At 34.2% G+C, this 21,704-nt stretch overlaps 1 protein-coding gene across 1 annotated transcript in view; it reads left to right on the forward strand.

Annotated features, from left to right (window-relative positions):
- CAMSAP2 (calmodulin regulated spectrin associated protein family member 2) overlaps positions 1 to 21,704 on the forward strand; it is a 159,548-nt gene that overhangs the window by 80,748 nt on the left and 57,096 nt on the right. The window contains exon 4 of the mRNA XM_074220896.1: positions 18,016 to 18,099. Coding sequence (XP_074076997.1) covers positions 18,016 to 18,099 — 84 coding nt within the window. The remainder of the gene's footprint in view (positions 1 to 18,015; positions 18,100 to 21,704) is intronic.

Here is a 21,704-nt window from a genome sequence, read left to right on the forward strand (position 1 = left end):
AGCTGACCATGGTGTTTGGTATTCTGCTTGTGAAGAATCACTCTTTGACCTTAGGAATGCTGGTGTAAAAAGAAAATAGAGATTTATTTTAAAAAAAAAAGTTACAACACAGAGAAATTAAGTGGAGATTAAAGAAAAGCCACCCGGATTGCTAATTAATATTGGTAGGTTAGCTGCCAAGGTTATGCAGAAATGGGGGTGGTGGGGATAGAAAACCCCAGCCCCCAGAAATCTCCTTAAATTTCCCCTCAGGGTCAATGGAAAGAGGTAATGACTTGGGCTTGCCCAAGTCCTGCTTTGGAGAGTTTACTTTTTGGAGAGGGGTCTCAGATTCTGTTCTCAGACAGTGCCTCAACCTGCATAATTTAGCTTGCCCCGCCCATGAGAATGGGGCCACTTTCAGACTGGAAGTCAAGAAGTGTCTCAACAGAGTGGTAGAGGAAGAATGAAGATCTTTTTTTAACAGTGCAAACAAAAGATTTACAAAATCTGTTTCCAGTTGATTTCAATATTCTCCATGCCCATGGTTCTCTGCATCAACCCTATAGCAACCACTTGTGAAGACATTTAATTTTAAGAAGTTTTTTAGAACTTTGTTCCTATATTGCCATGCCTATTTGTAGTTTTTAGCCATTATTCCTGGTTCTTCCTTTGGGAACCAAAGAAAACAAATAGAATCCTTCCATACAATAGCCCTTCAAATACAGAGCTGGCTTTCCTCCCCACTTCTCACCAGACTAAATAGCTTCATTTTCTTCAACCAGTCCTCATCTGTCATGGACTCAGAATCTTTCATCATCCTGGTTGCTCTCTAGCTTTTCAGTGTTCCTTTTAAAATAGTGGCACCCTGAACAGAATACAATAGTCTATAGTAATCTAACTGAGGCAAGAAAATGAAGGACTGACAGCTTTTTTTCTAGGTGGTAACACCTTTCTTAAAATAACTGAGGATAATATTTGTTTGTTACATCACCCTGCTGGCACTTAGTTCACTAAAACCCCCCCAGATGTTTTTCAGACATGGAAAATCCATGCTCTAATCTTGCCTCTTCCATCCTCTGTTTGTGAAGTTGATTTTAATGCATAAATTAAGACTTCATATTTCTCTCAATTAAATTTTATCTTAGTTCAATCTTCTAATCTGTCAAGATCCTTTGAGTAGCAACTTTAACTTCCAATATGTAGCTGTTTCTCTCAGCCTCAAGTTATCTGTAAATTTGATAAGTATGTCATTTATGCCTTTATTTATAGACAAACAGCATAGGGGCCAAACTTCGATTCCTTGAGAACTCCACTGACATTATACTATTAGCAACTACTCTTTAGTCATCCAGACAGTTCTGTGTCATATAATTATACTATTCTCCATTCAGTCCACATCTCTCCATCTTTTCTATAAGAATAGCAGCTTTGTCAGATACTTTACTTCTAAGAGAATCAGGAGAGGCCTTTTGTAGCATATTTAACCTGATCTTTTGAGAGTTAGATTCTAAGTTTGGGGTCTGTGCAGAATCCTAGAGCAGAGAAAGGGATTGTCATATATATATGGGAAATAGCAATTAGAGAAAATTGGCTGAACCTTAGATGTATTTGAAGGGATATAACATTAAATTAGTCTACAAAGATAAGCTGGAACTGTGTTCTGAAGAACTAAGAGAAAAACTTCTAGTTTGTTGTAAAAGATTCTAAAAGAGTTCCAGAAGATTCTTGAGCAAGGAGTAACATGATCTTAACTGTGCTTTTGGAATAGCTTTGTTTGTAGCTCTTTGGAGGATTGATTGGAGATGAGCAACCAGTTAAAAGTGGCGGAGGGGGGGCGCAGCTAGGTGGTTCAGTGGTTAGAGCGCCGGCCCTGGAGTTCAAATGTAGTCACAGACACTTAATAATTACCTAGCTGTGTGGCCTTGGGCAAGAGTCACTTAACCCCATTGCCTAGCAAAAACCTAAAAAAAAAAAAAAGTGGTCTAGGCCAGTGGTGCCAAACTCATAAAGAAATAGAACAGTAGGATCCTAGCAGGCAGTAGGATTTAGTTTAACAGTGTAATATCTGTATTTTGTTGGAATTTTGTTTATTTTGTGAAATCTTTCCCAATTACATTTTAAATTGGTTTGGATCACATTGGGTAGGTTAGTGAGCTGCACATTTGACAATTCTGGTCTAGACAAGAAATGTTGATGAGATTTTTCTGGCTGTGTGAATGGAGAGAACTGAATGCATGTGAGAGATGGAATGGAAGATTGACAGGACCATTGCAGCTCGTAGGTGAGAATAAAGTCTGAGAAGACTGATATTTCAAATCTTAAGTAACTAGGGTACTTATGCGCATAGGCCTAATAAGATTTTTTGGGATTTATAGACCCCAAATCACTCTGGCTCTCCTGGATTGGTTAACAATCGGTTTTATCCTAAGCCCACTTCACCTTTGGGCCTTGATTGGTTCAGAGTGAATTCAAATAGCAATTGTTTTTGTTTTGGCCATAAACTCTGATGGTCTTCTCCTTACTGATAGATTTTTTGGGGGTGGCTTTTCAAAAGAGGCTCCTTGCTTCTTTTCTTTCTCACTTACCTTAATCACTGAGAATACCTTAAAGGTCTTATCTTCCCAACAATTTTATTTTCCTCTTTCTTCTGTCATTCCTGTCCTCTGTGCTTTTCTCTCTTAGCCCAATATTATTGACTGGGGTTGCCTCGGTCAAACTGCGCCCCGGAAAAGACTTAGTTTTAAAAAGCCAAGGTCTCAGGGTGGCTAGTTGGTGCAGTGTATAGAGCACCCTGCCCTGGAGTCAGGAGTACCTGAGTTCAAATCTGGCCTCAGACACTTAATAATTACCTCCTTGTTGTCATGATCTTCTTCAAGAATGATATACAAACAGCAACAGCTAGGACAATGATTGTATCCGTGACAGAAAAGTGATATTGTTGCTAGACAGCCATAAGGGCTGGCTTAGCCTGGCCACATGGCATAGAGGCCAGTGGTTCTCCAGTGGGCCTAGATAGGGAGCACATGGCATAGGAGAGAGAGAGAGAGAGAGAGAGAGAGAGAGAGAGAGAGAGAGAGAGAGAGAGAGAGAGAGAGAGAGTATTCTCTGTGCTGGTGTTGTCTGTCCCCAGGTACGTGACTCTTAAGTTCAATATGACATTTCCTGTAGAAAATGATTGTCACTCCAGTTCAAGCTTGACCCATTAAGTCAGGTAGTCTGGAAACTGGAATCTGGAGGAGGGGGAACAAGCCAAGGCTATTCCCATATTGACTAATTCACATTTAACAATGGAGTCACTTGGAACAATTAGGAGCCCCCTAGACAGGCACAGACAATATTTTTCCTTCTACAGAGTTTGTTTTTAATCATATCTCCTATGTCCATAACTCCTTGCAACATATTCCACAATATCTACTGTGTCCATAATCCCTACTTCATTGTTAAAAGGCAGGATGGGTTTTTGGGAAGGTTGAGTTTAATATGTCCATAAGACATCTGAGTGAAGATGTCTAGAAGACAATTATTGTTTAGGGACCGAAGCTCAAGAGAGAGATGATAGCTGGAAATAGATTTGAGAGTTATCAGCATAGAGATAATAACTGAATACAAGGAGAGCTGGTTCTGAGATACACTCAGGTTTAGTGGTACTTGTATAATGAATCCAGCAAAGAACTCTGAGGTGTCAGTCCAGTAGGAAAAGGAGAGAACAGTGTCAGACAAGCTGAAGGAAGAGAGAATATTCAAGTGAGGGACAGTTGATCAACATTGTCACAAGTGTAAAAAAAGTTTAAAGCCCTGAGGACTGAGGAAAAACTATTGGATGGAGAATACCATCTGTATCTAGAGAAAGAACTGTGGAATTTGGCCAAAGACCAAGAACTATTAACTTTAATTTAGAAAAAAATAATTGATATCTTATTGTCTGATCTTTCTCTTATACTTTGTTTCTTCTGTAAGGATATGATTTCTCTCTCATCACATTCAATCTGGATCAATGTATACCATGGAACAATGTAAAGACTGACTGGGGGGAGGGAAGTAAGATTAGGGGGAAAATTGTAAAACTCAAAATAAATAAAATCTTAAAAAAAAGAAAGAAAAACTATTGGATTTAGCATTTTAAAGAGTCTCCATGACCTTTGAAATCCCAGTTTCAGCAAGTAATTGGATTGGAAATCAGCTTGTAAGAGGATGAGCAGTAAATGTAGATGGTGTTTCCTTAGAGTCTGGACTTTAAAAGAGAGAAAGGTGTAGAATGATAGTCTGAAGGGATAGCAGAATCAGGTAAAGATGTTTTTAAGGATGTAGGAGAATTTTGTTCAAAAAATATTCAAATACAAAAAGCAAAACTATCAAGTTATTAGGTTTCCATTTTCTCACATTTTATAGTTAGGAAGTTTTAAGATCTCTTTGCTTGTGTTGACCATGTCAACTAATGTTTTGCATCTTTGGAATGTATTAACTGAGATATTATTTATGCTTAAGAATCATAGATTTAAAGTTAGAAGAAACATTTAGAGGTTATCTAATTGAATCCCTCATTTTATAAATGAGGAAACAGGCCTTGATGCTTTCCTTTTACCACCATTTTGCTGACTAAAATAGCTCCCTTTTGTTTAAAATCTCTACCTATCAAATGGGAAAATTAAGCATTACCTGTCAGCATATTGAGATAAATACAAATTCTAAAATTTACTAATATCTCACAGTTCCATTTTTCCCCTACCTCCCTCCCTTAACAGTATGTGTTCTTTATGCTTTAGCAACTAAACTACCAGTCATGAAAACTAACCCTAAAGTTCTAGTTAAAAACCATAATATATATGTACCCTTTTTGCTTTTGTAAAGTAATGCTAAACCTGTGAGCTAAAATTGTTAAAGGGAATTGAAGTTGCAGAATTAGGCAAGTTATTAAATAAGCTAATAGGGAGCATCAATCATGTACACAGTTAGTGGAAAATTTCATCATGGATAACTGATAGATTTCTAAAATGAGATTTACTATAGTGTACAATATGACTACTATACAAGAACTGGTATTGAAAGTACATGTGGGTAGTAGTTCTTAGATATATGACTTCTTATTTAAATGAGATAACTGCATTGTAAACATTAAAATATTTTATAAATGTTAGCTAATATTAAATTGATACAACAAAACAAAATCCAGGCTATAAACTCTTTCACGCTGCTTTCTCACTACGTTTTAGCTGTTCAATCTGTTGTGTGGACAAAGTGATAACACTTTGGTGCCTAGTCATCACTTTAGTCTTAATTTCATAAGAGAATTGGATCAAATACTAAAGATGAATGGATAAAATTGTGAAGACATTACATACAATTGACATCTCTGCCCTGATTTATTTAAGCAACTGAGTCCACAAAAATGGGAAATGACTAAAAGAAGAGACATTGATCCATTTACCTAAAGAGTTCATATAATATGATTTAGTTATCTTAATGAGACCACAAACTAATTAATCTCCTCCCCAAGGTAAGAGAAAAACTAAAAGCAGGATCTATTTCAAATGTTAAGTTCATTTCTAAAATCTTACAAGTGAATAAAATGGAGAATGCTGCCATTATAAGCAATTTCAACTCATAAAGCACTGGGAAATTCTGAGGGAAAAATAAATTTACAAGAAGCTTGGTGAGGGGACACCTATAAAACAAAGTCATCCCAAGGATATTGAAATTTTCTTTTTTTGTTCATTTTTGTTTCAATAGCTATTTTATTTCTAAATAAATCCCAATTCTCTCCATTCTTCCATCTTCACTTCCCCTCATTGAGAAAATAAGTTACTTGGTATAAGTTAAAAATGTACAGTCATGCAAAACATCATAATAGTCATGTTGTTAAAGTAAACAGTCCATCTTTGAACACTATTAACTTTGTCTTGGGGGATAGATAGTATTCTTTATCATAAGTCCTTCAGAGTTGTCTTGGGTCACAGGGAAGTCATTCACAGTTGATCATTCTGCAATATTGCTCTTAATTTGCGTATAGTTCATTTCCCATTGCATCTGCTCATATCAGTCTTTCCAGGTTTTATTTAGAGCATCCTGCTCATCATGTCTTATAGCAGAATATTATTACATCATAATCACATACAATTTGTTCAGCATTCCCCACCTAGCATCCCCTCAATTTCCATTTCCTTGCCTCTAAAAAAGAGCTGCTAAAAATATCCAAATATAGAGCTGGTAGTGGCATTGCTTGTCAAGTTAGGCATATTTTTATAGTTCTTTAGACATAGTTCCAAATTACTTTACAGAATTGTTGAATCACAACTATTCCAACAGTGTATTAATGTCTCATTTTCCTGACTTTCTTTCCAACATTTGCCATTCTTTCTTTCTTTCTGTTCTATTAGCCAGTCCAGTAGGTATAAGGTAGTACCTCAGAATTGTTCTGATTTGTATTCCTCCAACCAATAGTGAGTTAGGACATTTTTTAAATATGTCCATAGATATTAAAATAGCATTATCTGAAAACTTCATATCTTTCAGTCATTCATCAATTGGGGAATGGCTCTTACCTTTTAGAAATCTTACTCACTTCTCTGTAGTTGTAAAATGAGATCTTTATCAGAGAAACTTGATTTTTTTTCCCACAGTTACTATTATTAACCATATTTTTCCTCTATCCTGTTCCCTCCACTTCCAATTTCATCATTTCTAATAGCATAGTAATAATCATTATATCTGTGCATCACAGTTAATGTAGTCATTCCCCAGTCTGCTTTATTTCTAGTTCTAAGTATGTGTGAGTCCCTTCTATCTTTGACCCTGGGGTATATGCCTAGCACCAGAATTTCTGGGTCAAAAGTTATAGATCCTTGGGAGATTTAAAAAATAAAACTGCAGTATGGGAGGATAAGGATAAAGGGGAGATGGACAGTGGGGAAATGGATGATACACTTTTATTAAGTTTATGTATTATTATCAAAGGGATGATAAATCCCACATCCTCTCAGCAAAAGAGAGATTAGAGTAGAACGAGACACGTGGCTTAAGTGAGGGATTGAAACAGGGCAAATGAAAAGAAAAGGTTTTCCCTTTGGGGGAAATGTTTGGATCCTTTTGAAGAACATTCCCATAGGGAAACAGTTTGATACAAACAAATCTTGCTTTATGTGAATTCTGTCAAATTTGACTTCTATGTAAAGAATTTTGGTGGGTTTTTTTGTTTTTGCAAGGCATTGAGGTTAAGTGACTTTGCCCAAGGTCACACAGCTAGATGATAAGTATCTGAGGTCCGATTTGAACTCCTGTGCTCCTGATTCCAGGGCCAGTGCTGTATCTACTGCGCCACCTAGCTGCCCCAATGTAATGAATTCTGAAAGAAATCTTTATTTTATAAAAAAAACCCAAACAACCAATCCACCTGCCTATGTTAACTCTATTGTACAGTACTGTGCTTTTTCCCTACTCCTGCCCCTCATCTCTGTAATCTCAGACAAAAACCTTCCATGTAAAAGTAGAATAATGGACTTGTAGAGAAACTGCTACAGTCACTCACTACTGGACTAAGGGCTTCGCATGAAACCTCCAATCTGAAAGAGACCTTTTTCCTACCCATCTGCCCACTTGTATGTCCCCTGAATGTCTGTCTTTCATTTGGACACACTCAGTGCTGTGTAACTGACTTTGGCCCTGCTTGTTATCAGGATCAGATTTAAGCTTCTCTGGAATTTAAATCTCTTCACAATCTGACTGCCTCATTCTACCCTTCCAGACTTATATATATATATATATATATATATTTCTTCCTTTCACACTATGACATAGCCACATTAGTTTTTGTTTTTAGGTTTTTGCAAGGCAAATGGGGTTAAGTGGCTTGCCCAAGGCCACACAGCTAGGTAATTATTAAGTGTTTGAGACCGGATTTGAACCCAGGTACTCCTGACTTCAAGGCTGGTGCTTTATCCACTACGCCACCTAGCCGCCCTGCCACATTAGTTTTTAATAGTTCATTACACATATATGCTTTACTCTCTTACTCTTTCTCCTCATAGTTTACCTGACTTAAAAGAATCAAATTCTGTTTTCAATAGGTGACCTTCCTTAATTTCTCTGTTTTCTTATTCTAGGTATAATCAAATGGAGAGATGAATTGAGACACCTAACCAATAAAATTGGAGGATATAAAATAAATCTACAAAAATATTAACAAGATTTCTATGTAACAAAATCCAGGAGGCCCTGATAGAAAGGGTAGACCTCTGGTTTTTTTTTTTTTATCAATTATTGTTTATACGGGAGTCTTGACCAAGCTATATAGAGTGAACATATAATCAAAGAAAATGAACAGTTTCAAAAGAAGAATTGCAAACTATTAACAGCAATATGGTAGAATGTTGCAAATTACTTATAATAAGAGATGTGTAATTCAAAACAGCCCTGAAGTTACATCTCACACCCAGCAAGTTGACAAAATATAGAGGGGATGTGGAAAGATAGACACATTGATCATTGTTAATGGAGCTATGACCTAGTTCAACCACTCTAAAAAGTACCGTGGAATGATGTAAAGATAGTAACTAAAATGTCCATGGCCTGGAAGTGTTTATATCCCATATCCAAAACCCATAAAATGTTCATTTTCAGAAAAATTCTGCTAGATGTATGGACCCTAAGGATACCAATAACAAAAAAACTCCATATACACCAAAATATTTATAGCAATAGCTTTTGGGGTAGCAAAAGATTATTAAAAAGTGAATGCCCAATGATTGGAGAGTAGTTAAGCCACTTTTGGTAAATGAATATAATGAAATATCATGCTCTAAGAAATGATAACTACAGAGAAGTTTGAGGAAATATTTCAATTTATAAAAGGTTAAGAACCATAAAAGAATATAACCAGTGATTACAACAATGTAAATGGAAGCAGCAACAAAAAAACAATCTACTGAATGTTGTGAAATTGCAATGTCCAAGCTTAGTCTCAATGAAGAAATATTGAGATGATACTTCTTGATATTTCTTTTGGCAGAATTTTGAGAACCATGGATGTGGAATATTAATTATACTATCATACTTTTGATATGTTGACTAGGTTTTAATAAAAGTAGCTTCCCCCCCTCTCTTTTTAAATTCATTATCATAAGGGATAGTTTTATGGGAGGGAATATGATCAGAGTCAATGTAAAAACAAAAAATGTTCATAATAATTTTCTTAAACAGAAGAGGAGGACAACAGATGAAAAATGATCAAGAAATATCTAGAAAGACTTTTTTTTAAGAACTGTTCACTTTCAGTGACAGTGGAGCCACCACTGAAAATTTAAAAATGGGAAAAGACTCAATATATAATAAGTAAGCTCATGTTATACTATTTTAAGAATCAATTCTCAAGGTATATGAAAAGAAGAAGATACCAAAAGTTTTGGAAAGCTTTTTTAGTTGTTTTTTTGTTTGTTTTTTTTAGCAAGGCAATGGGGTTGACTTGCCCAAGGTTACACAGCTAGGAAATTATTCAATGTCTGAAGTCACATTTGAACTCAGGTCCTCCTGACTTCAGGGCCGGTGCTCTATCCACTGTGCCACCTAGCCACCCCAATTTCTGACACTCTTAATGCTTTTCCCTATCCTGCTCCAGAAGTGACCTAATAACTATCAAATGATACCTATGGTTGTTTCTCTACTAAAATTTTATGATTTCAATCCTTAAACTTTTAAGAGCATACATACATAATGAAAGTTTGAGGAAGAAATAGACAGACTTTCAGAAATAATATTCTGTAGTTTTTTAAAGAACATATCTTTACGGTTATGCAATTGCCTTAAAAACTATTATTGGAATAATAATTATTATTATTATATGAATTTGCCTTATTAGAGCAAAATTGTACCTTAAATAGATTTTTATCCAACAGGACATCTCCTCTGCATTTGTTAAAGTCATACAAGATTCCTTCAAAGAAATCAAGAGAGAAATTTGTTCAGTACTTTTATATAAAGGCACAAAGTAGAGAAGCGTGTTTACCAAAGTTGTTCGTTACTGTCATATATGGAGGAGGTATTGCCTATCTATCTATATATATATATATATATATATATATATATATATATATATATATATATCTATATAGGCTTTTCAGATATTCCTTTTTATGCTTGACTTTTTGCTTATTCTGTTAATGCCTAGAATACTGCACAGTATCTTTAGCAAAAGAGTTCATTCTTTAATACAGAAGAGTCCAACTTACTTGTCCATATGGGAAAAAAACAAGTGAACAACAAATGCCTCTTGTTCTTAACTATGATAATTAGAAGAACAGTCCATAGAGCTAAGCCAATTCATTAGTAGATATCCCTTGGACAAATATTGTAAATCAAGTGTGACTTGGACCCATAATAAATAAAAGGAGAACTGGCTGAATTGCCTTTGTCGACAGTACTTTTATTCACCTATTACCTTCTCCCAGAATCAAAGATCCATCACTTTTTTTAAAAATAGTATTTATCTAATGATGCTTGTTTTACTATTACTCGTGATACCATAGTCTTGAGAATTAAAGATTTAAAAGAATTAGTTTAATTTTTAATTGGATATCTTTTGTTTTTTACTTCCTTTGATTTCCATATGTCTTAATTGCTATTTTCCAATAAAGAAATGCTTACTGAGTATAAATATGCTACTGCATATTAACATCCAAAATTTGTAGATAGGGGCGGCTAGGTGGCGCAGTGGATAGAGCACTGGCCCTGGAGTCAGGAGGACCTGAGTTCAAATCCAGCCTCAGACACTTAATAATTACCTAGCCATGTGGCCTTGGGCAAGCCACTTAACCCCATTGCCTTGAAAAATCTAAAAAAAAAAATTCCCAAAATTTGTAGATGGATAAAATGGTGTAAAGAATGTCTTCAGAGAGCAATGAGTCTTTCTGTACTCCAAAAAGAATCAATCACATACTGAGAGCTAATAACCTGGATGCTCTCTCTAAGATTCTACATGATGTCAAGAGAGTAATAGTGATTTCCCTATCTAGAATGTTGGATAGGAATTCTTATAAAAAATTTTGTGGGAGAATGTAGGGAAGAGATAAACAGGATGGTTAGGTATCAATGTTTTTCAGGTCTGTAGATTTTCATTATTGGGGAATTTATCTCCATTTATGAGATCTCAGATTCAGTATTCTAGATTAATATTAATGGCAAGAGACTCTGGAGATCATCATATCCAATCTCCTGATTTTATAGATAAGGAAATTGGACCTTAAAGAGAGATAGTGTGATTTGCTAAAATAATATCATTAACCTTTTTTGCTAAGGATAAAAATTAAGTAATTTTTTTCTTTCATCCTCTGTATACAACTCTTTGCCAAATTCCATTGTTCTTTACTTTCAAGTTTCTTTCATTTTCATACATCTTTTTTGCTACAGTTCTCTGCTAGGCTCAACCTATTTGTGTTGCATACTTCTGCCTGACTAATCTTCCTAAGATACCATTTTCATTGTTTTATTTCCCTCCAGATAAGCAAGTGAGAACACATATAAAGCTCTTTGCAAACTTTAAAGCATTATAAAAATGCTTTTATTGTTCTCTAACTAGCTTTTAAGATCCTCTGTAATCTGACATCTTTCTCTCCCTTTTTGGAACCCCCTAATTTCTATCTAAAATTATAATTTCTTCAATTCTATCTAAATTGTAATTGTCATTGATTGTGTCTATTGTGAGACTTCCCTGAATTGTCCCACTTAACCCCACTGCCTTGCAAAAAAACTAAAAAAAAAAAATAAATAGACCTAAAATTTTTCACTTGACCTTTCCATTTACTCTTAAGGTTTGTTTTTTGTTTTTTTTTTGCAAGGCAATGGGGTTAAGTGGCTTGCCCAAGGCCACACAGCTAGGTAATTATTATTAAGTGTCTGAGACCAGATTTGAATCCTGGTACTCCTGACTCCAGGGCCGGTGCTTTATCCACTATGCCACCTAGCTGCCCCCCATGTAACAAGTTCTTAATGAATGGAATTCACACTTCAGTGGAACTACAATCTCTACATACACTCCCTTCATTGAGAAAAATTTCAACTCATCTTTCCTATCCTTTACTTATCTTTCCATAAGTATTCTATTTGAGGAGCCACCTAGTCTGTAGAGGCTTTCCCTGTTTTTGATAATGTCTCAGTTCAAAACTTGGGTCATCCATCTGTTATCAATCATTCTTGTAACTTGATTGTCTCACTGTTTTGCAGAGTTTTATATTTCAATGCAATTGCAGTAGCCATTTGAGCATATCTGTAATTGTGATTCTTCTTGAGATGATTTTGTTCCATTGTTCACTGCTTTTTCTAATTACTGGGAGAATATGGATGTTAAAACATCTTTATATCTTGAAGGAATTTGAGATTTTTAAGAGTTTCTAAATGCAACCTAACCTACTCTGCTCTCATTAAAATCTGAGTCTACCCTATTGTTTGGTTACCTACTTAGTATATACATTTTTGTTTTTAGGTTTTTGCAAGGCAAATGGGATTAAGTGGCTTGCCCAAGGCCACACAGCTAGGTAATTATTGTCTGATACCAGATTTGAACCCAGGTACTCCTGACTCCAGGGCTGCTTCTTTATCTACTGCACCACCTAGCCCGCCCCATCAGTATATACATATTAATGAACTAATTCAATGGGTTGCCTGCCAACTGCATGTCAAAATTTAACTAATATATATTCTTTAGCCATCTTTTTTTTCCCCCTTTCATTATGGATTGTTAGGGTGATCTCATTTGCATGGCCAAATACCTCATCAAGTTGGTCCTAAAGTGTTCCCAAGGCTGTGTGTTTGTGTATTTAAGCTCTAGAAAAGATAACTGGCAAATGCTGGTGAGTGCCCATTTCTTGTCCAAGCCTGTTCCATGGTTTCCCCTTTCATCTAAAGCTAACTATTGGAACAAATCATGGATTTCTTGTGAATACTATAATCCTTACAGCCTTACCAACTTAATTTTTCTGAGTGCTATTGTCACATCATAGGATCATAGGTTTAGAATTGGAAGGGGACTTTGGAAGTCATTTAGTCCAACTTCTCATTTTACAGATAAGAAAACTGAGGTCCACAGAGGTGAAGTGACTTTCCCAAGGTAGTAAGTAGAAGAGCTAAGATTTTGAACCCAGGTCATCTGACTTGAGAACTAGATAGAACTTTAAAATGAATGGGTTAACATTCCATAGCACCAGTGAATTTATGATCCCGTTATCAATGATTAGCCTGTCACATTGAATTTACATAAGCAAGTCACTTTTAGAAGAGGGAAATAAATAGAAAAAGGAAAGAAAATTTGGATGATTTCAGTCAGCTGACTATTTTGAAGTTAATCATGTGGTCACTAGTGACTTACTGCTTAATTCAAGGCTCTTTTCTGTTTTTTACTTTCTTCATATGTTCTTAGGCTAAGTAGTTATGCACAAGTGTTGTGTTACTCCCACTTTTGTCCCTATTGAGGTCAAATTGCCAGAAGAATTTTTTATTATATTATTTGTTGATAGTCCAAGTTCACATATAAATGATCTCAGGATGATTTTGTTTATGACAAAAACTATATTCAGATTCATTACCACCACCCCTTTACCTCCTTTTTTCTCCCTCTTTTTTTTAAGGTTTTTTTAGGGTTTTTTGCAAGGCAAATGGGGTTAAGTGGCTTGCCCAAGGCCACACAGGTACTCCTGACTCCATAAAAGTTGGGGCTTTATCCACTACACCACCTAGCCACCCCTTTTTCTCCTCTTTTCTGAGAGTTATATTGCTTGAAAGCTTTCATAATCCTCTCTAAAATATTAAATTAGTGGTGTCCTTGGCTAGTTACTATGAGTCTCTCTATAGGCTAGTAGATAGAATTTGCTGAGATGACTTCCTAGTAACTCTTTTAATACCCTTTTCCCTAGCTAATAAAGTGCTCTTTCCCCATCCTTACCTATTTGTCTTATATTCATTTGATATATATTACGTAGAGACTTGGGTGTACATACCCTGTCCTCATACCATCACCTACCTAGATCTCCTATAGAACATAAGCTTCTTGAGGACAGGGATTATTTCACTTTTGTGTTGGTACCCCTAGCAACTTCTATAAAGCCTGAAGGCATATAGGTTTTGAATAAATGTATATTGATTGTATATATGGAAACTTTCTCTGGGATGTATGCCTCAATTTGGTATGCTTGCTCAAGAGGTATATAGATTTTGGAGATACAATTTATGTACATTGTATTCAATAATGATTCAACCATCCTGCAATACTCTTCCTCTCCAATACTTGGTATTTTTTTAATTTTTAAAAATTTTTTTTCCATTCTGATAGTTAAGTACAAGGTAAAACTAGTTATTTTAATTTGTCATTTATTATTCATTTGAAACATTCTTTAATATGATTATTGATAGCTTAAATTTCTTATTTTGAAAATTACCTGTAAATATCTTTTGACTACCTGTCTTTTAGGAGATAGCTTTTGTTTTTTTTTTAATATATCAATCCCTTAAATATCTCAGATATCAGAAATGTTTGAGGCAGAGATTTTTTTCTCCTAGTTATTTTTAACTGAATCAGCTTTGTTTATGCAAAAACTTACCAATTTCACTTAGTCAGAATTTTCCATTTATCTTCTATGATCATCTTTAGCTTTTGTTTAGTTAAGATTTCTTTCTCCTCTCCTTGCCTCTATGCATAATTCCTTACTTTTATTTATACATCAAATATACAAAGTATGTTTAATGTGTAAAAGTAAGATTTCTGAATGAAATACTTTTGGCCTTTTGAATTTTTTAGGCCTGAATTCTGTTTTCTGACTTTTTTATTTTTTGGCCATCTGTGTGCTTCAGATTGAAATCAGTAAAAATCAGTGGATATAGACTAATTCTTGAGGATTCTCATAGGATTTCTATTTACTTCATCTTTTGCAACAGATCCCCTGCTATGCACCAGATGTGTCAAAGACCTTTAAAACTCAATATTTCTAAAGTTGAATTTATCATTTCTTAACTATACCTAATATTCTTCCTAACTCCCAGAGTTCTATCACATGTACCTTCATTTTTTTCATTCCATCCAAGTTTACTGCAACAACTTTGTCATTCTTTTAACTTTCTTTTTTTCCCTATCCCTATATCTATTCAGCTGCTAATTCTATTGATTATATCTCTTCAGCATCAATTGAATTCATCCCCTTCTATAGCCCAAACTTGATTGAGTTCATGCTTTCATCATCTATCATGTATAACAATAGCTTTAAAAATATTTTTTCTTTTTAATACTATGTGCTACATTTATCAATAGATTTAATGTTTAATGTGACATTTCTCTATATCACTAAGCCATCTGTTTTAGCAAAAAAGGGGGGGGGGAGAAACAGTTCAGCAAAGTTATACAATCCATCAACCAAGTCAGATATTATGTAGCTTTCCATGTCCATATACCATAGTAAATATCCCCTCCCCAAAGAAAGGAAGAAGGGAAGTGCAGTCTTATAGCTCTTATTCAGGAACAAATTTGGTGATAATTGAATAGCATACAATAACTTTCTAAATGGATTCTCTAGCTGCACTCTCTTTCCAGTCTTCCAAACTGTTCCAACTGTTCCAAAGAACAGTTCTAACCAGATCAAGAAGCTTCAGTGGCTCTATCAGTGAGAGTGATTTGTAAAAAGGCACAGAGAGAGGAAGCAGCATGTTATATTTGGGAAATTGCAGAGACAAGTGGAATTGCGTCAGAGATGCATATATGCAGGGTAGAGTCAAGTGTAAAAAGTCTGGAAAAGGCAGGAAGGGACTAGGTTGTGAAGAACTTTAAATTCTATAAGCAGTTGAGTATATATTTGATCCTAGAATTACTATTGAAGCCTTTGGAAGTAGCTTTTAAAGCTTATTGAGAAGTGAGATGATATGCAGTGTAGAAAAATTAAATTGGCAGCTGGAATGGAGAGATTTCAGTGGGAGAGATTTAAGGTAGGGAGACTACATAGAAAGCTATAGCAATAGTCTAGGCAAAGGTGATAAGAACATTTATTTTGCATTAATTATGTGAAAAGCAGTTTGCAAATAAAATCACATGGCACTTCTATAGATAAAGGAGCAAAGCGGATAGTAATGCATTTTAAAATATCATTTCCACTGACACATTCTCATATATATACATTACATATATATGATATATGTTTTGATATTCAACTATTTGAAATGTCAAAGTCTTCTGCAGCAAGAACATTATTTTCTAGGACTTCAGTAGTAAATGGTGATAGTCTGTTGATATCTGGTCCTTTATTCATTTTGCATCTTTTGGCTCTGTAGCTTGTTCAAATAGGTTAGGTCAAAGCTTTTAAAATTTGACATTGAAGTTTTACATCTTTTATCTCTAATAGCTACGTAATTTTTTTCTTTAATCAGTAGCAACTAATTGAATGATTCATATTGAGATCTAGCTGGCTGTTATCTGAAGACATCAGCAGTTGGGGGCGGGGTTTGGAGTGTATGGGATAGGCAGTGATGGTGGTTGGTTATAGTATACTATAGTTGATGTTTGCTATGTATGGTACCACTTGACTTCCTAAAGAAAGTAGTAATAATTTATAGCGATAATACTTTTGTATCATATATAATCCTTTTGCCGCTTTCATTTCTTGATTCTGTGCCATGTTTTATAATATATTTCAATGTTCTCTCTGAATATTTTTGCAGCCAAATAAATAAGTATTAAAGTACATGTTTATTTACTTTGGAAAGTCTTATCAAGATATTTTCATGTAAATTAACTTTTTTATTTTAACTAAACAGCAGAAAGTTTTAATAGTCACAGTTTACTGATTTAATTAAATATTTTTGTAATTCATTCTTTTAATATCTAGTATATAACCCTGTCCCCAGAAGGTATTTAGTTGATTTTTATTGATTGGTTTTATTATCACAAGTTAAATTATAGAAAGCACATCAAATTTCAGACAGTTAAGACTTCATTTACATCTACTTCAGTATCTTGGTACCTAAAAATATTGTAAGGGGCAACTGGTTGGTACAGTGGATAGAGTGCCCTTGCCTGGAGTCAGGAAGACCTGAATTCAAATTAGCCTCAGACACTTAATAAATTATCTAGCTGTGTGACTTTGGGCAAGTCACTTAACCTATTGCCTCACAATAACCTAAAAATTTTTTTAAATGTTATTAAATTACTCAATAAATAAAAATCTTGTGATAAATGCTTTTGTATGATTGAAATATTTATAGAAATATTTTGATTCTTTGTATTCAGTGTTACTCTAATGACCTGAAAATGTTAATATACTTTTCAAAAATAATTAAAATGGTTTGCAGAAAGCAATCTATACACTAAAACAGGTAGCTTGTATTGTTAATCATTAATCAATGAGGTTATTTGTTTAATTTACAGAAAACAATTTTTAAAAAATTTGTATTTAAAGCAGTGGGTTAGGTGACTTGCCCAAGGTCACACAGCTAGGCAATTATTAAGTGTCTGAGGTCGGATTTGAACTCAGTTCCTCCTGATTCCAGGACTGGTGCTCTATCCACTGTGCCACCCCAGAAAATAATTTTTAACATAACAAATTCTAGAATGATTAATGTTTTTTTGATTAAGAACAGTGTTTTGGTCTTTTATTTCCTCCCTACAGTCTCTGTAATAGAGTCTTAAGAGCATTGCATGTATCACTGAGAGAGGTAAAGGGATTTTACTTGGATTATACATAGGCAGAACTAATATGTGGTAGGATTTTCTGTTTCCTAGACCAGCTCTCTGTCATAATCACATTGTCTCTCTTTTGTTGGATTTACTAAATATTAAGTATTATAGTTAAACTTCTTTGAAGCTTTATGAAGTTTTCATTAACATATATATAAAATTCTCTTAAATTTTGAACACATTAAAATTTTAGAGCACAACTTCTGTGGGAAGTAAAGTACAGTTTTTTAATTTAGTAACTATTTTTGGTAAATGACATGCCTGAGCTGTTATAATTATTAAACTGTCTATTGTACATTTCCTACATAAAACTAACTTGTAAACATTTTTATATTTTTAAGGTAAATGAACATTTGAAAGATATAATGGAACAAGAACAAAAATTGAAAGACCACCATATAGTTGAAACTCCAGGAGGTCAAAAGGTATGTATACTTAAATAACATTTTTCATGGTAAATGTTGGAATTTTTTATGGGAATGTATATAACTCACATTTAATATGTTCATATACATTTAAATGAGATCATTGTTTAGTTTTTTAAATATATCTACATGTATGTATGTATGATTCTCCCCCATTTCATATAAAAAGAATTTTCAACATTTGAATTTTTGTTTTGATTATTGTTATTCTATATCTTCCCCCCTTCCTGGGATGGTAAGCAATATAAATTAAATAAAACTTGAACCATAAAAAAAATAGTGAAAAGTAATATGCTTTGGTCTGAATTCAGATGGCATCAGTTCTTTTCTGTGGAGGCAGAGAGCAATTTTCATCATGAATCCTTTGGGATTGTCTTGGATTATTGTATTGCTAAATATAGTTAAGTCATTCACAATTGTTCATCATACAATATTGCTATTATTGTGTTCAGTATTCTGATTCTTCACACTTCACTCTGTATCAGTTCATGTAAGTCATTTCAGGTTTTTCTGAAATCATCTTGTTAGTCATTTCTTATTTACAACAAAATAATATTTCTTTTTTTTTTTTTTTTTTTTTTGCAAGGCAAATGGGGTTAAGTGGCTTGCCCAAGGCCACACAGCTAGGTTGTTAAGGTACTCCTGATTCCAGGACTGGTGCTCTATCCACTGTGCCACCCCAGAAAATAATTTTTAACATAACAAATTCTAGAATGATTAATGTTTTTTTTATTAAGAACAGTGTTTTGGTCTTTTATTTCCTCCCTACGTTCTCTCTATGTTAAGTGTTGAGACCGAGCGTGGCTAGGTGGCGCAGTGGGGCGGCTAGGTGGTGCGGTTGGGGTGGCTAGGTGGAGCAGTTGGGGTGGCTAGGTGGTACAGTGGATAAAGCACCGGCCTTGGGAGTCAGGAGTACCTGGGTTCAGATCCGGTCTCAGACACCTAATAATTACCTAGCTGTGTGGCCTTGGGCAAGCCACTTAACCCCATTTGCCTTGCAAAAACCTAAAAAAAAAAAGGTGTCTGAGACCAGCTTTGAACCCAGGTACTCCTAACTCCAGGGCCGGTGCTTTATCCACTGCGCCACCTAGCCGTCCCTACAAAATATTTCATTAGAATTATATACAACTTGTTTGACCATTCTCCAATTGATGAACATCCTCTCAATTTCCAATTCTTAGTCACCTAAAAATAAAAAGTTGCTATAAACATTTTTTATAAGTAGGTTCTTCTTACTCTTCTCTCTCCCTTTTGCACTTTTAAAAATTTCTTTGGTTTTACAGACCTAGTAGTGGTTTTACTGAATCAAAAAGTACGCACAGTTTAATAACCCTTCTAGACATTGTTCCAAATCATTCTCCAGAATGGTTGGAGCATTTCTTAACTCAGTATGTTAGTGTCCCAGTTTTCCCTCCAACATTTATAATTTTCCTTTTTTGTGTCATCAGTCAATCTTGATAAGTGTGTAAGATAGTATTTCTGAGTTGTTTTGATTTGCATTTCTTTAATCAGTGGTGATTTAGAGCAGTTTTTTTCAAAAACTGTAGATAGCTTTGATTTCTTCTGAAAACTCCCTTTGACCATTTGTCAATTGGGGAATAACTTGTATTCTTATAAATTTGACTCAGTTCTCTGTATATTTGAGAAATGAGACCTTTTCAGAGATTCTTTGCTCTAAAGTTTTTATTTTTCAAAATGCTTCAGTAAACAACAAAAATAAGTATTTTGCCACATTCAGAAGATCTTTTTAAAATGTTTGAAAATTTTAAGTGAAATTTTATACATATTAAAAAAATTTTCCCTTAATTTTTGCTTTCCTTTTAATTTTGGTTGTATTGATTTTATTTTTCCAAAACCTTTTTATTTTTATATAATCCAAATTATTCACGAATTGGGCATGCAACTAAAAAAAAAGTAGAAAAAGAACAAATAAATGCCCCATGTAAAGCCAAATTGATAATCCTTGAAAAAAATCAAAGGAGAGAATAGCAAAATTGAAAGAAAACCAATGAATTTAAATAAAAACAGAAGCTGGTTTTATGGGGAAAAAGCACCCAATAAAATAGATTTTAAACCATTGGTAAATTGATTATAAAGGAAAACCAAATTAACAGTATCAAGCATAAGAGGAGTGAATTCACTACCAATGAAGAAGAAATTAAAAACCATTGTTAGGAGCTATATTGCCCAATTATATGCCAATCAGTTCTGACAATCTAAGCAAAACAGTTGAATATTTACAAAACCATAAATTAGCCAGATTAACAAAAGAGGGAAAAGAATATTTCAACAGGAAATAGAATATTTAAATAGCCTTATTTTAGATTGTTGGGGGGTTTTTTGCAAGGCAATGGTGGGTTAAGTGACTTGCCCAGAGTCACACAGCTAGGCAATTAAGTGTCTGAAACCAATTTGAACCCAGGTCCTCCTGACTCCAGGGCTGGTGCTGTATTCACTGCACCACCTAGCTACCCTCTAAATAGCCTTATTTTAGACAAAGAAATTGAGCAAACCATCAATGAACGGCATAAGAAAAGTATCCAGTACCTGATGGTTTCTCAAATGAATCCTGCCAAACATTTAAAGAGCAATTAATTCTACTACTATATAAAGTATTTGGAAAAATAAGAAAAAAAGAATTGCTACCAAATTCCTTTTGTGACACAAATAAGAGTTCTGATTCCTAAAATAGGAAAAAACCAAAACTATAGATCAGTTTTCCTCATGAATATTGATTCAGAAATGATAAATAAAATACTAGTGAGTAGAGATCATAGCAATATTGCCATTAGGATCATATACTATGAACAGGTGGGATTTAAAACAAGAATGCAGGACTGGTTTAACTTTATATAAACATAATTTATATATAGGCATGATTGTCCATATCAGTACCAAAACCAACAAGAAATCATAAGATCTTAGTAGATGAAGAAAAAGCATTTGACAAAATATAACACCCATTCCTTTTAAAAACACTAGAGAACATAGGAATAAATGTAGCTTTTTTTTAAAAATCTGAAATGGGGACAAACCCAGTGGTAAGAGTAAGTGGCAAAGCAATGAATCCCTATTATCATTACTGTTGTCCAATATTGTACTAGAAATGTTATAGAAATAAGAAGAAAAAGAAATTGCAGGAATCAGAATAGGCAATGAGGAAAGAAAACTATCACTCTGCAGGTGATATGATGATATACTTGAGAATCAACTTAAAAACTATTTTGAAATAATTCACAACCTGAGCAAAGTTTCAGGATATAAAGTAAATCTGTATATTATCAACAAAGTCCAGCAAAGAGAGATAAAAAGAGAAATTTCATTTAAAAATAATAGTATACATATGATACTTAGTTACTTACAGCGATATAGTGATTCAAGACAGTTACAAAAGACTCATGATGGAAAATGCTATCCATATTCAGAATAAAGCTCAAAAAAGTCTGAATGCAGATCGAAGCGTACTGTTTTCACTTTTTGTTTTTTCTTTCTCATAGTTGTTCCCCATATTCAGGGGGGAAAAAAGCTAGAAAAAATTAGTCTGAATGCGGATTGTTGCATATTGTTTGCACTTTTTATTTTTTTTTCCTTTCTCATGGTTGTTC

Source organism: Macrotis lagotis, chromosome 2 (genome assembly GCF_037893015.1).
Source record: "Macrotis lagotis isolate mMagLag1 chromosome 2, bilby.v1.9.chrom.fasta, whole genome shotgun sequence".
In the NCBI taxonomy this organism is placed as follows: Eukaryota; Metazoa; Chordata; class Mammalia; order Peramelemorphia; family Peramelidae; genus Macrotis; species Macrotis lagotis.